Source organism: Elephantulus edwardii, unplaced genomic scaffold (genome assembly GCF_000299155.1).
Source record: "Elephantulus edwardii isolate Elephantulus edwardi_28Jun2011 unplaced genomic scaffold, EleEdw1.0 scaffold00067, whole genome shotgun sequence".
Taxonomy (NCBI): Eukaryota; Metazoa; Chordata; class Mammalia; order Macroscelidea; family Macroscelididae; genus Elephantulus; species Elephantulus edwardii.
Genome location: NW_006399817.1, coordinates 937,949 through 953,733, shown reverse-complemented (window position 1 = coordinate 953,733; position 15,785 = coordinate 937,949). Strand labels below are relative to the sequence as shown.

The following is a 15,785-nucleotide window of genomic DNA, read 5'->3' as shown; positions in this document are numbered from 1 at the left end:
ATTGCTTTCTTAACTCTGGTCCAATACATCTTTAAAACAAATAATCATGACATTACAATTTAGAATAAGAAGGCAAATATCACTGTAATAAGTTATAGTAAAATAAATTTTGTTTGATATAATTATATCTATTAAATTATAAAATTATACTTAATATCCTAGACTCTCTGTTTTTATCATTTCTCATTTTTCTGAGATCTTTGTGTAAATAACCATTTTCTGTAGTCAGTTTGCCTTTTTTCATATACTGAAAAACTGAATATGATATATGTTTTAGGAATATTTCTATGAGATCAACTTTTGTGTACTGGGTGTGGAAAGATGGATAATTTAAGATAACTTACCATTTCTAAATTGTCCTCTGTGGTTTCAACCTGATTGGCTCAAATATATATAAATTCTATGAGGTTATAACCCTAGCAAGAGACAGTCTATATGTCTATTTTTATTGATGTAAAATATCTATTTCTATACACTACAAATGTTAAGTTCTGTGGTACTAAATAAAACAAGTAGCAAAGATAGACTGCTAGTGGTTACCCAAACATACTGTTATGAGTAAAGATTATTTTTATTTGAAGAGGAGCAGAAACCAAGTAACCAAGTAACTTTAAGCCGAACAATGTCAGTATATGCATAGATTAATTTTTACTTCTCATTTGCACTTTAAATTACCATTTCATATAGGTTTCTATTTAAATGAATCATTTTAAAGAGATTCTCTTCAATTTACTATTATTTATTTTCTTGTTTCTCTAATAGTCTACTTTCTCACTTCCCATATACTTATGTTTTTCTACTCTACATATTTATGAGAATTGCATTTCTAGACTATATACATTTTTTTTTATGTTGAGGGCATTTGCTGATTAAAGTTTTCAATTCTAGAATGTTGAAATTCACTCTGTGCATGCCAACTGCTATTGAAAGGTCTGTTGTACATTTTAACTAAGTCAGGACAAAAATTTCTCTAAGTGGAGTCAATTTTTGCTTTTGTATATTTAGGGACGCTATGAATTGCAAGCAACTCGACGGCACCTAAAAACAACAAGAGCAAAACTTAGTAGGAATAAATTACTTCTATTGATGCACAGTTTTCCTGTGGCTTTTTATCAAAGCAAGTTAGTATTATACACTTGTTAGTAGCTGCCCCACCTTAATCTATCTTTGGACTTCATATCAAGCCTAGGAGAATAGCATGCGGAAGTGTCTCTTCATTCTCCTATTGACTCTCTAGTGGACTCCTCTTCAACTTTGGGACAAAAATCATTGAAAGACCTTCAAAATGTCAAATTCTTCAGACTCTGAACAACCACCAGGTACTATTTTTTAAATTCCAAATATATAATTTAAAGGCAGCAAATTTTTAAATTATTTTTAGTTATTTTAGTGATTGGCTGGAGTACTGTTATAAATGTCCTAAATTTTCCTTAATGTTTCTCAGAAACATAGTACTTTAAAATTAATTAACAGGAAAAAATTGCTTTATGGATAAATTAAAAAGTATAATTGAGCCATTTAAATATTTTTACAAGGACCAGATGATATTTTGTATACAAAGATGATTTAAATGTTCTTTCCTTAAAAACAACCACTATTGCTACTACTAGTGATACTTAGGATGTCAACCTGAAAACACATAGTTCGAATACACCAGCTGCTCTGTAGTAAAAAAAATAAATAATCTCACCGTCAAGTGATTTAATGTCTCTCAAAATGCATTGGAGAGCATTGGTCTCAGTAAAAAAAAATTGCTACTACTCTATTTGCATTGACAAATGAATCTATTAAATCAAGCTATCATACATTTATCATCTTATAAAATAATTATATAATTTCTGTTCTGGAAGTAATCACAGAGCAGGCAGAAACAATCACTATTGAAGATGTAGAAACACCACTTGCCCTTCCTCCTCCGCCTCCTACAGAAGATGAGTGGGAACCAAGTCCTGAAAACACAAACACAAGAGGTAAATTATCCATACCACACTGTAGTCATTTATGTTTTTCTCTGATTTACTATTCTGTAAAGTTTGTATTTTAGATTTGGGTATTCTAATTATTACAGAAAATATAAAATTGGAATATTTTCCATACATATTGGAAACGGGAGTGACATCCATTTCCTAAACAACGTCCTCTGGAAACTCTATGAACTTTGATATATGTCGATAGTTATAGAGGGACTTCAGGCCTTTTGTTCATAGCGTCGCTATGAGTTGTGCTTCACTTAAAGGCAATCACAACAACAATTGAGAAATAAAACAAAAACACTTTTCTGCACAAAAATGCTTCAAATTTTATATTGTAAGTAATGTATAGAAGGGTATTAGAGCAATTTAGATATGCCTATACAATTCAGCAAACTTGTAAAATAGGCAACAGAAGTTTGAACAATATATGTTTGTCTTCTTTTCATCATAATAAAAATGAAAAATATTTATATTAGAGCAGGACTTTTCAGCTTTGGGATTATTTGTGTCCTGTGTTGAACTATTCTTTTTTGTGCCTATTGTAGAATGTTTGGCTGCATCTTGAACATACACTCACTAGATACCAGTAGTGTCCCATAATGAAAAGTACTTCTGAGCATTGCCATATGTCCTTTGAGAGAGTGCAAAGAGCAGCAAAAGTACTGCTTTTGCTTGATTACATTATAATCCAGAAAAGTTAAAGAAATGTTTAGATGGACTATTTTCACTTTATTTAAATATTTAAATATGCAATCCTTCTTAAACATAAGTTATTTTTTAACAAGAATATTTATATATATTCTTATATGCATATATATGTTTATAAGCATATATACACATATACACACATATATACACACATATGTGTCTACATATATACACAAACACATATATACATGTATACATTTGCATGCACATACACACACATATACACATATGCACACACAATATGTATAAAGAGATAGAGATATAGAGAGATAGCTATATATAACACAAGAAATTGCCAACCCACATATTTCAATTGGTTCAAATAAAAAAGTTCACCACCTACTCTGCGATAAAAGGATGGGCAACCTTTTTCTATGTAATTTACAGCCTTCGAAAACACACTGAAGGGTCAACTATGGATCAGTCCTGACTTAACAGCAATGAAATAGATACATACATGTACAAAAAACATACACAAGCATACACACATATCTGTATATATATACACATATATACATATGTGTTGTTGTTAACAGCATATATATGTGTGTGTATATATATCTCAGTATATTATGCAGTTCTAACTCACCAGCCACTCTGTGGGAAAATAACAGACAATCTCCTCTTTTCCTGTGTGATTTATTGACTCTGGAAAATCTTCTAAAGAATTAACTATGAGTCATTCTGACTCAATGATACATTGTTGTTGTTATGTACCATTGAGTGGAAACAAACCAATAACTAATCCACTGACTGGTTTTCAGAGGCAGTTAATTGCAAGGAAGGAGATTGCCCATTCTTCTCCTGCAAACAACTGGTGGATTTGAACTGCCTGCCCTAGGGATTACAGTGCAGCTTCTTACCAGAGCTCCAAATGGTACATAACAGCAAATATATATTTATGGATACACAGACATGTGTGTATTTATATATAAAAATTCTATTTTATAATACATATATATTTCTGGAAAGAAATATGTATTTCAACAAACTAATGTAATATTAATTTCTAAAATCTATGTGTAAATGTAATAGTTATCTTTTATGAAATGAAAAATATTCTTTATACTAAACCAAAAATAATATGACTAAAACATTTTCTGACCTTTACAATAATTCTTTCTATGGAGAAGGATATGCTATTCATCATTAGGCTTAGATGAGGAACACTGCCTTACTAATACAAACTTAAATAATTAAGCATTTCCTCTTTATATTGGTGGAGATTCTATAATCTGAATTGAAATGTTGTACTTCGTATTTAAGAATTAGTAATGATATCTTACAATGAAATGTTTCCACTATGTCCTATGTCTATGACCATTCTCAATTTTGGTGGCAAGACGTCGAGACTCATATGATAGTCACAACTATTTTGTAACAGATAAAAGGACACTATACACATGTAACCAAAAGGAATTAGATTTCATACAGTTTGGGAGAGATAAGACACAAGCTTCCAAGGACATTTCCCAGCGAAGTTAAATAGGAAACACTTCATTCACCAGTCGCTCTATCGGAGAAAGACCATCAATTTCTTTTCTTGTACTTTTCTTGCCTCTTAAAACCTGCTTGAGATTCAGCAATGAGTCAGTTCCAACTCTTCAGTACATAACAACATTCAACATGTACAGAATGTTACAAACTGGAAAGGTTTGCTGGAGCTATTCGGTGCTCAAGGTGTTTATGGAGACTAATCATACAGGCTTAGTGATACCAAATTGTGCTGCCAACCCAAACACTCAAGGCTTGAATCCACTTGCTGCTCTTTGGGAGAAAGATTTACAATTAATTCCCTGCATAATTTACAACCTCGGAAAACAAATACTGGAAGGTCATTATGAGTCAGTCCTTATTTGAAGGTACACTAACACAACAATCACAGGGGCAATTGATTTGGAGCTAATCATTTATTCCTGGAACATATGGTAGTTCAGGATGCTGGAAGAAAAATATGTATTCAACATAAATGATATCATTTGTCTAATGAGCCACTTTTATAAGTTAATGATAGTAGTAGTCTTCCCAACACGGGTTTCCCAGACACATGACAAAAGTCAATCTTTTAAGTAACATTTTAAGATTGGTAGGTACTCAATTTTCTATCTTCTTAAAAATAACATTACCTATCTTCTCACTAAACACACAAAATATTTTCTTTCAGAAAATATAGGATAGGTTGAAAGTATTGTGCAATGGAAGATAATATTAGCATTCTTTACAATAATAGAAGATTATATTTTTTTCTGATATCATTGTTTCTGATTTATAGCCTCTTCTACCACCTATTCTTTGTATGCAGTAATTCCTGTGATCCTTGGAGTCTTCAGCCTTTTGCTCATGATTTTATGTGGATTCTTTGGTTACCAATGTAAGTTTGATTATTTGAAGGGAGAGTTATACTAAAAGTCTTATGTATTTATCACATTATGAATTCCATAATCACATCTCAAGTACTCATATTTTTGCAAGTGTTTTCTGTAACAACAAACAGAGAAAAAGAGAAAAAAGGTTTTAACTATAATGGCCTTTTACTAAGAATTTGAGTTTTTAAACTCAGAATACTCACCATTTTATCCAATGAAATTCTGTGAATAAAATATATAGACATGATATTGAGAATAATAATTCACAGTTTAAAACTACAACTCATTTAGATATTTAGCTAAATTAATTTGAACACTCTGCTCTTTGATATAGATTATAATTTGTTTTTGAAATGTGTTCAAAATATGAGTCTCCAGCAGCTTCATAGTAACATAATTTTTCCCACTATTGGTATTATTTTTGAAGTTTTACTTAAAAATTACAAATCTTTAATGTAATTAAGTAAAAAAGTTTTAGTCATCCACACATAATACCAAAGGATTTGATGACTTTTGGTTTTTTTTTGTGATGTTGTCATCTATTTTGGATTTAATTATATTTATTAAATTAAACATCTCATGAGTAATTTATATTTTATTTCAGAATGAAACATAGATTTAGAAATAATGGTGCATAAAATAAAATTATAGTTTAATGTGTATATAATTTCGGGAGCAATATTAACAGAAAAAAATTACTAAACATAAACTATACAATTAAACCCTATAATCTAATTAGTTACTTTTTCATCATAAGCATGTACTCTATATACGTTTTGAAATCTTGTTCATAGACTTCCGAGGTCTTCAGGCATCAGAGAGCAAGATGAAAAATCTTAATCAATGGATTGAGTCTTTTCAAAAGAAATCAGAGATATTTACTGAAGCCCAAAGGGTTCTTGACCAAAATAAAGGTACCGTAAAAAAATAAAACATTCTATCATTTAAAAAATAAATTGCTTTATTTGCTATTGTTTTAGTTTTAAATGTATGGTTATACTGTGGCATTGGGAGCTCACTAATGCAAGATAATGGCCATTTAATTAACTTTTTTCTCTTTTAGTTATTCATGTTATTTCTTGAAATAAAGTGAATCTCACGTTCTGTAAATGTATCTCCTTGTGTTAGTTATATTGATTTTTCATTTACTTACCATTTATTAAATATTTCATATATTCAAATCCCTGAGGAAGACCTTAAGTGCTTGCTGCAGAAGGTCAAGGACTCTAGTGTTCCATATAGATTGAAGATCAACATCAAGAAAACAAAGATTCTCACTACTGGTCCAATTGGCAGCACCCTGATAGATAGAGAGGAACCTGAGGTTAACAGTTACAGCTTTCTTGGCTTTCACAAACAACGTGCTTAGCACTAGCAGTCAGGAAGTCAAAAGACATATTGCACTGGGGAAAATCTGCTGTCAGAGACCTCTCCAGAGTACTGAAGAGCAACAATGTTAGTCTGGAGAGTAAGGTGTGCCTTATCCAGGCCATGGTCTTTGCAATCACTTGCTATATATCAGAGAGCTGGACAATGACTAAGGATGATAGAAGAAGAATTGATGCCTTCGAGTTGTGGTTCTAGAGAAGAGTCTCAAACATACCATGGACTGCAAGAAAACAAATAAGTCTGTCTGAGAGAGAGTGAAACCAAGTTTCTCTTTGGAGGCAAAGATTTGGAAACTCCGTCTCACATATTCCAGCATATGACCAGTAAGGATCAGTCCTTGGAGAAGCACATCATGCTCAGAATGGTGGAGGGACAGTGCAGGAGAGGAAGGCCCAGATGAGATGGATTGATACAATAACTTGGGCAATGGGAATTGGTATGTCAGAATCAGTAAGACTGGCTCAGGACAGGGCAAGCTTCATAGTGTTGCTATGTGTCACAGGAGATTTGATGGCACATAGCAGCAAGAAGTCCCTCTGCCAGTGATCAAGAATACACAGTATATGAATCAATCCTTTAGGAGGCTTATAGAAAAAAATATAAAAATTAACAAAAGTATTAAGGTCTATAATTAAGAAACGTGTAACATATTCAAGAAGGAAAGATATAGAAGCAGCTAAATATCTGAAAGTTAATTATGTTTTTATAATATTTTATTTGCACCTTTTAGATGGAAATTTAAAAAACCAGAGTAGCTGTAAAATTTCATTTTGGCCAGAAGTTGTTATAAAAAAATAATGTTTTTTTTAAAAATATCAAATAAATATTGTGCAAAGTTCTTTTCCATTGTGAATTCTTCTGCTCTTGAGATACTGAGCCCTTACTGAACACTTGAGTCATGCTAGAGTACTTCAGTGGTTTTTTTGGGGGGGTTTTTTTGGTTTTTAAGAGAATGAAGCCTTTATTGCCTTGTTTCACACAAAGCTGGCAGAGTTGGTGGTTCAGTGGTTTTTAATGTTAAAAGACTAACTTTTTTATTAATTGTTCCAGCCAGACTAGACTAATTCAATTGGGAAGAAAAAGGAAATAAAATTATATTTATATCTTATAACATGATCATCATTATTATTTTGTCTTTAATTCAATAATATCAAAACTACCTAAAATGTCTATCTTCTCCTAATGTTGTCTTGGTGTCCTGCATAGAAACCCTACAACAAATCCGAAATCAGAACATATTTCTCATTGAGGCTCTACAAGAATTCAACAAGGCTAACCAAGGTAATTTGCAAATGATGACAGTTTGAGCTAATAATAATTCTTAATAGCAGACTCATTATCATGGAGGGAAAAGCTATGAAGCAATAAGACATTGTTAGTGTATGTCTGTGGGGTCTAATTTATAATAAATATTTTCTTTCTTAGGAGACAGGTGTGGATCTCCTCTGAATCACTGGATTCAATACAAAGATACCTGCTACCACAAAACCTGGAAAAAAGTCACTTGGTTCAACTGTACTAGTCTTTGTGTCTCTTTCAATGCTACGTTTTTAAAAATAGGAAGCCCAAGTTTAATGGTAAGATTGCACATTATTATTATTGTTGTTGTTGTTGCTGTTGTCATTCTAGTTAGTAGTCAAGTTGGCTCTGATTCATAGTAATCCTGTGTACAACAGAATCAAATATCACCTTGTCCTGCCCCATCTTCACAATGTTGCAGCCACTGTGCCTACAAATTTCATTGAGGTTTTCTTCTTTTTCACTGGTCTTCTACTTTATCAAGAATGAGGTCCTTCTCGGGGGACTTGTATGTAAAATTAAGTTTTGCAACCTTGACCTTTAAAGTATATTCTTTTTATACTTCTTTGAAGATAGATTTGTTTGTTCCTCTGACAGTTTACATTGTTGTTCCTGACAGTTTACATTATTGTTATTATTGGATAACATCAAATTGGAGGATGGAAGCCAACTCATAGCTGACCCTCCAGTGTGTTTTCAGAGGTAATAAATTGCACGAAAGATGATTGCCAATCTTTCTCCTATGGAGCAGCTGGCAGATTGAAATTGCCCTTTTGGCTTGACAGCACAGCTCCTTATCAGTAAGCTATCAGAGTTCCTTCTGACAATCCGTTGTTGTGGTTGTCAAGTGCCATTGATTAGAATATTATTTATAGTTTCCCTGTGAACAACAGATCTGAACTCTGTCCTATCCAGTGCCATCCTCACAGTCCCTGGCATACTCAGGCCCATTGCTTGCAGCCACAGTGTCATCTCATTGAAGCTCTTCCTCTATTTAACAGACCCTCCAGCTTTCCAAGCATGATAATATTTTCCAAGGAATAGACTCTCATAACATAGCCCGAAGTATATGAGATGATGATTCATCATCTTTGGCCCTAAGGCGATCTATGACTGCACTCTTTCCATGACATATGTGTTTATTCTTTTGGCAGTCCACGGGACATTGGCAGTCCATGTTGTTGTTAGTTGTCATACAGTATGACTCACATAGAGCCTGTGAACAGCCAACCCTAAACCTACCCTACACTGCGTCTTCCTCATCATCTCCAAGACACTAGAACCTATTGCAGAAGTTATAATGTTAATCCATCCCATTTAAGGTCTTCCTCTCCTTCTCTGACCCGCCATCTTTCCAAGCATGATGTCCCTTTCCAAGGAATAACCATGTTTAGCTGCATGTTTAAAGTGTGAAAAATAAAGCTTCATTAACCTTGTCTCCAAGAAGCACTCAAGCCACCCCCTTTTAAGGACATATTTGTTTGTTCTTTTGGCAATCAATGGGATATTCATTGCTCTTCTTCAGCACTATAACTCTAAGGCATTAATTATTCTTCTGTTATTCATTGTCTAGATCTCTGATGCATAGCAGATAATTAAGAAGTCTATTGCCTGAATCAGATGCATTTTAGTCTTCAAACTGATATTATGGCTCTTCAGTATTTTTGAGAGATCTCTGGGCAGACTTGCCCAATGCAATATGTCATCTGAATTTCTGAGTGTTCTTGGTATCAGCAGCCAGAGAATCAAAAGATGAATTGCATTGAGAAAATCTGCTGTCAAGGACCTCTCTAGAGTACTGAAGAGCAATGAAGTCAGTCTAGAGACAAAGGTGCACCTGATCCAAGCCATGGTCTTCACAATTTCTTGCTATGCATGAGAGAGCTGGAAAGTGAATAAGGATGACCGAAGATGAATCAATACCTTTGAGTTTTGGTCCTGGAGAAGAGTGTTGAATAAACTATGGACTAACAAGAGAATAAACAGGTCTGTCCTGAAAATTGTGAAAGCAGGCTGTTGTTTAGAGGTAAGGATTTTGAAGCTGCCTCTGACATACTTTGAGCATGTTGCCAGGAGGGACAAGTCTTTGAAGAAGGACATCAAGCTTGGAAAGGTTGAGGAAAAGTGCAAGAATGGAAGATATTGGATGAGATGGATTGATTCAGCGACTGGGTTAATGATGATAGGTGTGTTGGAGACAATGAAATTGGTTCAAAATAGAACAGAGTTTGGAGCTGTTGTACATAGATAAACAACTTTCTGGAACATAACAACAACAACAGCAGCAGCAAGAGTGTTGACTATTTATCCAAGCAATGTGAAATTATTGACAACTTCAATCTTTTCTCCATCTATCATAATGTTGGCTGTTGAGCCTATGACCAGGATCTTTGTCTTAATTGATGTTTATATGTAAGCCATACTGAATGTTATAGTTCTTAATCTTCTGCAGCAAACATTTAATATTCGCATCATTGTCAGCAAGTATAGTTGCATCATCAGTATAACACCGGTTATTGATGAGTTTTCCTCCAGTTACGATGACACACACAGATCTCCACAGATCTAGCTTTGTAAGCTATTTGTTCAGCACAGAGATAAAATAGGTATGTAGGAAATATATCACCCTCATGTACACTGTTTCTGATCTTAAACCATGCATTGTTCTGCTCACACAACAGTTTCTTGGTTTAGGTATAGACTCCATATTCTGGAGTTGTTGTGTACCATCCAGTCAGAAGCAACTCATAACAGACCCTCCACTGGGTTTACAGAGAAAGTAAATCATATGCTATCAGATTGTTCATCTTTCTCCTGTGAAACAGCTGGGAGATTTGAATTCTTTCACTGAACCACCAAAGCTCCACATGGGGTATACCAGTTGAAAGAAAGGTTCATCTAGAGTTTACAAAAGTCTTAGGGACCTCCCTGGCTCCATTCTTGTTTTTAACTTAACTTTACCCCACTTTGCAAATTATCCTCCTTTCTTTTCCCTCAGCAAACCAGGCATACTACCATCATTATGTTACAGAATGGAAGGAGTTCTTTCCATAATCAACACAAAGACAGACTGCAGTACCCAAAGCACTTCATTGCATATCTGGAAATGCAAAGAGAATCATCTCAAAACTGCCTCCCTTCTAAGAGCAGTCACTGGATTTTAACATGGGCTCCATGTTAATCTAGTAAACAAATTACTACTATTAGTTCAGTGGTGGTTGTTGTTGTTGTTATGTGCCGTCGAGTCGTTTGCGACTCATAGTGACCCTGTGCACAACAGCCCTAAACCGTGCTCAATTCTGCGCCAACCGCACTGCCTCTGACACACCCATCCCGATTACCCCAGTCACCGAATCAATCCATCTCACAAAGGGTCATCCCCTCCTGCGCTGTCCCTCCACCCTCCCAAGCATGATGTCCCTCTCCAAGGACCCGTCCCTCCTGGCAACGTGTCCAAAGTATGTCAGATGAAACCCCAGAATCCTTGCCTCCAAGGAGTAGCTTGTTTTAATCCTCTCCAAGATGAATCTGTTTGTTTTCCTGGCAGTCCATGGTACATCCAGTACTCTTCTCCAGCACCACAGCTCAAAAGCATCCACTCTCCTTCTTTCCTCCCTAGTCATTGTCCAACTCTCTGATGCATAGCAAGCGATTGCAAATACCATGGCCTGTATCAGGCACACCTTAGTCTCCAGAGAGACACCGTTGCTCCTGAGTACTTTAGAGAGGTCCCTAACAGCAGACTTTCCCATCGCGATACGCTTTTTGATTTCCTGATTGCTGGTGCCGAGAGTGTTGACTGTGGAGCCGAGCAAACTGAAGCTGTGAACAATCTCAATCTCTTCACCATTCATCCAGACACTGCCAATTGGTCCAGTGGTGAGAATCTTTGTCTTCTTGACATTGAGCCTCAGTCCATACTGAAGGCTACAGTTCAGTGGCACAGGACTTATATTTTTTATTCAAAGAAAACAGTTTATAGTTACTGTTACTAGTAAACAGACAACTTGTGATATCATTTACATATGACTAAAAATAACATCTCCAAAGACATAAATGCTAATCCAGAGAAGAGGCATTTCTTTTCCTCTCCTGGTAAACACATAACTTAAGATACAGTTAAAATATAATAGAGAAAAAGGAAACTTTCCAATTCTTATATACAGTTTCTAGTAAACACACAACTTGGGGTACAGTTTACAAATGACTGAGAAAAGACAATTCCAAGTCAATGAAAGATGCATTTTTTCCTCCCAGTAAACTGACAGTTTAAGGTACTGTGCATGACTATGGAGAAGTTACAATAGAGTGTGAGAACCAAGCAAATATTAATTAGATGATTCCACCAGTTTTACAGGCTAGAGACAGATGATGTCAGTTTTGCAACTATAATTTACGTATGAATAATCCTGAATTTACTAGGACTACCCTATAAGCCACGCCATCCAATCCAGTACTTTTTCCTCAGATGTAATATTGGTTATACATTAAAACTGTTAACACCCTCATCTTACTTGAATCTAAAATTAAAACCCTTGGTACCAGCTAACAGGAAATCAGGAGGCATGTTGCACCAGTACCATCTGCAGTTAGGGACCTCTCCAAATTATTGAGGAGTAATGATGTTAGTTTGAATACTAAGGTGTGTTTGATTCAGACCATAGTCCCTCTGATCATGTGCTATGTATCTGAGAGCTGGACAATGAATAAGGGTGAGAAAAGAATTGAAACCTTTGAGCTGTAGTGTTGGAGATGAGTACTGAATCTACCAAAAGAAGAAACAAGTATGTTTTGGAGATGATTCAGCCAGTATGCTCTTTGGAGGCAAAGATAATAAGGCTTTACCTCACATATTTAGGGTATGTTGCTAAGAGGTGCTATTCCTTGGAGAGGAATATGGTGCTTAGAAAAGTAGAGGGACAACTTAAGAGAGGAAGATCTTCCAGCATATAGATTGGCACAGTGACTGTCATAATGGGCTCTAGAGTGTCAGGAAGTGTGAAAATGGTACAGGCTAGAACGTAGTTCAGATTTGTTGTTTATAGGGTTGCTACAGGTTATACTTGATGTCACCTAACAACAACAATAACAACATAACTTTGGTTAACTATTTAATCTTCTTCAAATATTTATCCAGTTACCACACTCTTAAAACACTTTCTCAGAAAACATACTGCAACATTTATGTTACTATTCTCTCAGAGACACCCTTCCCTGAATTCTCAGTCCCTCTTCTTCTGTTCTATGCATTTTTATATAACATCTGTCATCTTCTAACATACCATATAATTTGCATATGCAATTTCATTTTATCTGTACCAACCCCAAATACTAGAAAAATTCTTCTACTTTTTGTTTAATGATATATACTGAGTATAAAAAAATGTTTGGCACATACTTAAATCAGAAAGTAAATAAAGAAAATTATTCCTATTGTAGCATATTATCTTCTTTAAAATTAATCTATTAGTGACAGTCAATTTTCTTCATATTTAGTTGACAGTTTGAATAATATGTAGACTTCACAGTGCTGAAATATTTTTCCATACTTAATTTATCAGTCTCAGTGTGTGTGTATACATCCACTTCCTAAACAACATGCCTCCATAAACTCTATGAACTTTTATAAAGGTCAATAGTCATAGAAAGGCTTCAAGACTTTTGTTCATAAGTTCTCCATTAGTCATACTCAAATTGAAGGCAATAAATTATATATATGTTGTTGTTGTTAAGTGCCGTTGAGTCGCAGGTGACCATAGCGACTCTATGAACGAAGAAATACACACAGACACACACACATACACACACATAAAACGTTTGATGTTCACTTTTCATTTGACTAAGCAGGACATTTTCAGTCCTAACTCTCAATGAGATTGCTTGACACAGTGACTGTGACAATGGGCTTGAGTATTACAGAGAATGTGAGGATGGTACAGGACAGGATAAGCTTCCAGTCTATTGTCCATAGCATCACTATGAAGCATCAGAGAGTTACAGCAATACAATTTTAATATCGTAGAATCATGTTTATGTATCTTTAATTCTTTCAGAATTTCCTGAAGTTATATTCAGTAAGTCATACTTGGCTTGAAGAACATAATAAGGAAGAGGACAAGGAGTTGAGTTGGGAGGATGACGCTAAGTCATCTCTGGACCCGTAAGTATAAAGTTTTAAATTAGTTCCTTATTTAATTCTTTTTTTTTAATTTAGTATTAATTTCCAGGAAAATTTACAGATCTTTTGGATTTTCATTAATTCATTCTAGCACTTTTATTCCCTCCCAACCCTCTCCCCCAATACACTACTCTCTTGGAAAAGTAAAATTCTTTCATAGTTTTATAATCTTTCGCCCCAGGTCACTCCCCTACACAGACTTCGCTCTGGACTCCTGTCATGACAATAATACTAATCACATATCCCTTTTAAAATGTTTTCTCCCTCATCTGTTTCAATGCAGTAAACATTATTAAACCCATATTTCTCAGTCTCCCTCGCCGTCCCCCCCACTGATGTCAGTCCTGTTTTACAACAGTGGCACTAGGCAGTATTTGTCCTTTTTTGACTGAGATACTTCACTCAGCATAATGTCCTCCAGGGTCATCCATTTTAAATAATATTGCATGAGTTCCTTGTTTTTCAATGCAGCATAGGATTCCATCGTGTGAATATACCACAGCTTTTCTATTCATTCGTTTGTTGATGGGTTGTTTCCATCTCCTTGCTATTGTGAACAAAGCCATGATAAATATGGGTGTGAATATATCTTCTTTGGTATCAGTTACGGTCTCTTTGGTGTATATTCGAGCAGTGGAATTGCTCAGCCAAATGGTATCTCTATTTGCAACTTTTTGAGAAAGCACCATCCTTCCTTCCACAGTGGTTGCACCATTTTACACTCCCACCAACAGTTAATAAGGGTTCCAGTTTCTCCACAACCTCACCAGCATTTGTTGCTTGCTGTTCTTTTAATGTGCTATTCAGACTGGGTTGAGACGATATCTCATAGTTGTTTTGTAATTCCTTATTTATTTCTTAATGGCATTACTTAAAGACTCAGGAAATTGAGAAAATTTCTGGGAACATAGTATAAATTTATTTGATTTTTGTTTTGCTATTTTTATTATTTTGTGAAAAAATTCATAACTCAAAAAGTCATTAAAATTGTATTATGTGTGCAACTATTTTTTATCATTTGATTGATTAAAAATTTTGGCAATAAAATAATATTGGAAGAATACTATTATAAATGCACTTTGACCAATATTTGATTTTTGAGTTGTGGTGGGAGATGATGGGAGAAGTCTAGACTTTTTCCTGAATAAGCCGGAAGGGGATTGTGCTGTTACCCAAAGACTGTGCCTCTTTGGAGGTTTGTATCCATTAGTGGCTCCAATGGAGAAAGATGGACAATCTCTTCCTGTGGGATCTGCAGCTTCAGGAAACCTCTAGAGGGCTAGCTATGAGCCAGATCTGACTCAATGACCATGTGTTTTCATATTTAATTTATCATATATTATATTAATAATTCAATAAATATAGCCAAAGTCTGTATTTTTTTAAAATATGTGATATCTCTGAAAATGGTGTCAGTGTCTTTATATCTCTGTGTTGGTCACAATAGTTGCTATATTAAATTTCGTAGAGTAAATTCAGTAATGTTCTTTGATTAGAGCACACTCACTATAAGAGTGACTAATGTGTTCTCCATCTTTAGGGATTTATCAGAGTCAACTGTGGATATGAAAAAGAAGTGCCCATACTTAAATGCACTCACCATTGGTACTGATGACTGCAGCAAATATTATTCGTGTATGTGTGAAAAGAATGCTCAAGACAAATTATGAGGTTTCCATCCTAATAAAATTCCAGACTATACTCTGTCTCCTCTTTGGCAGCAATTTCTCTTTCCCATTATTTCTGTTTTTCATGGCAAAAAATTGATCATAGTGTTTCTGAGGGGAGGATACAGATCATAACATTGCAGAGAGATGGGAAGAATATCACGATAGTTCCCAACACCTAGTAATTCCAGAATTTCTTTAGTTT

The 15,785-nt window shown here is 34.8% G+C and overlaps 1 protein-coding gene across 1 annotated transcript; it reads left to right on the top strand.

The window, feature by feature from the left end:
* Nucleotides 1-1,285: 1,285 nt before the first annotated feature.
* On the top strand, nucleotides 1,286-15,583 carry LOC102875795 (killer cell lectin-like receptor 2-like). The gene is made up of 8 exons (XM_006888458.1): nucleotides 1,286-1,319; nucleotides 1,851-1,970; nucleotides 4,954-5,052; nucleotides 5,842-5,961; nucleotides 7,643-7,717; nucleotides 7,862-8,013; nucleotides 13,789-13,895; nucleotides 15,454-15,583. Exons 1-8 carry the CDS (start codon nucleotides 1,286-1,288, stop codon nucleotides 15,581-15,583), a joined length of 837 nt encoding a protein of 278 aa, XP_006888520.1.
* The last annotated feature ends 202 nt before the right edge of the window (nucleotides 15,584-15,785 follow it).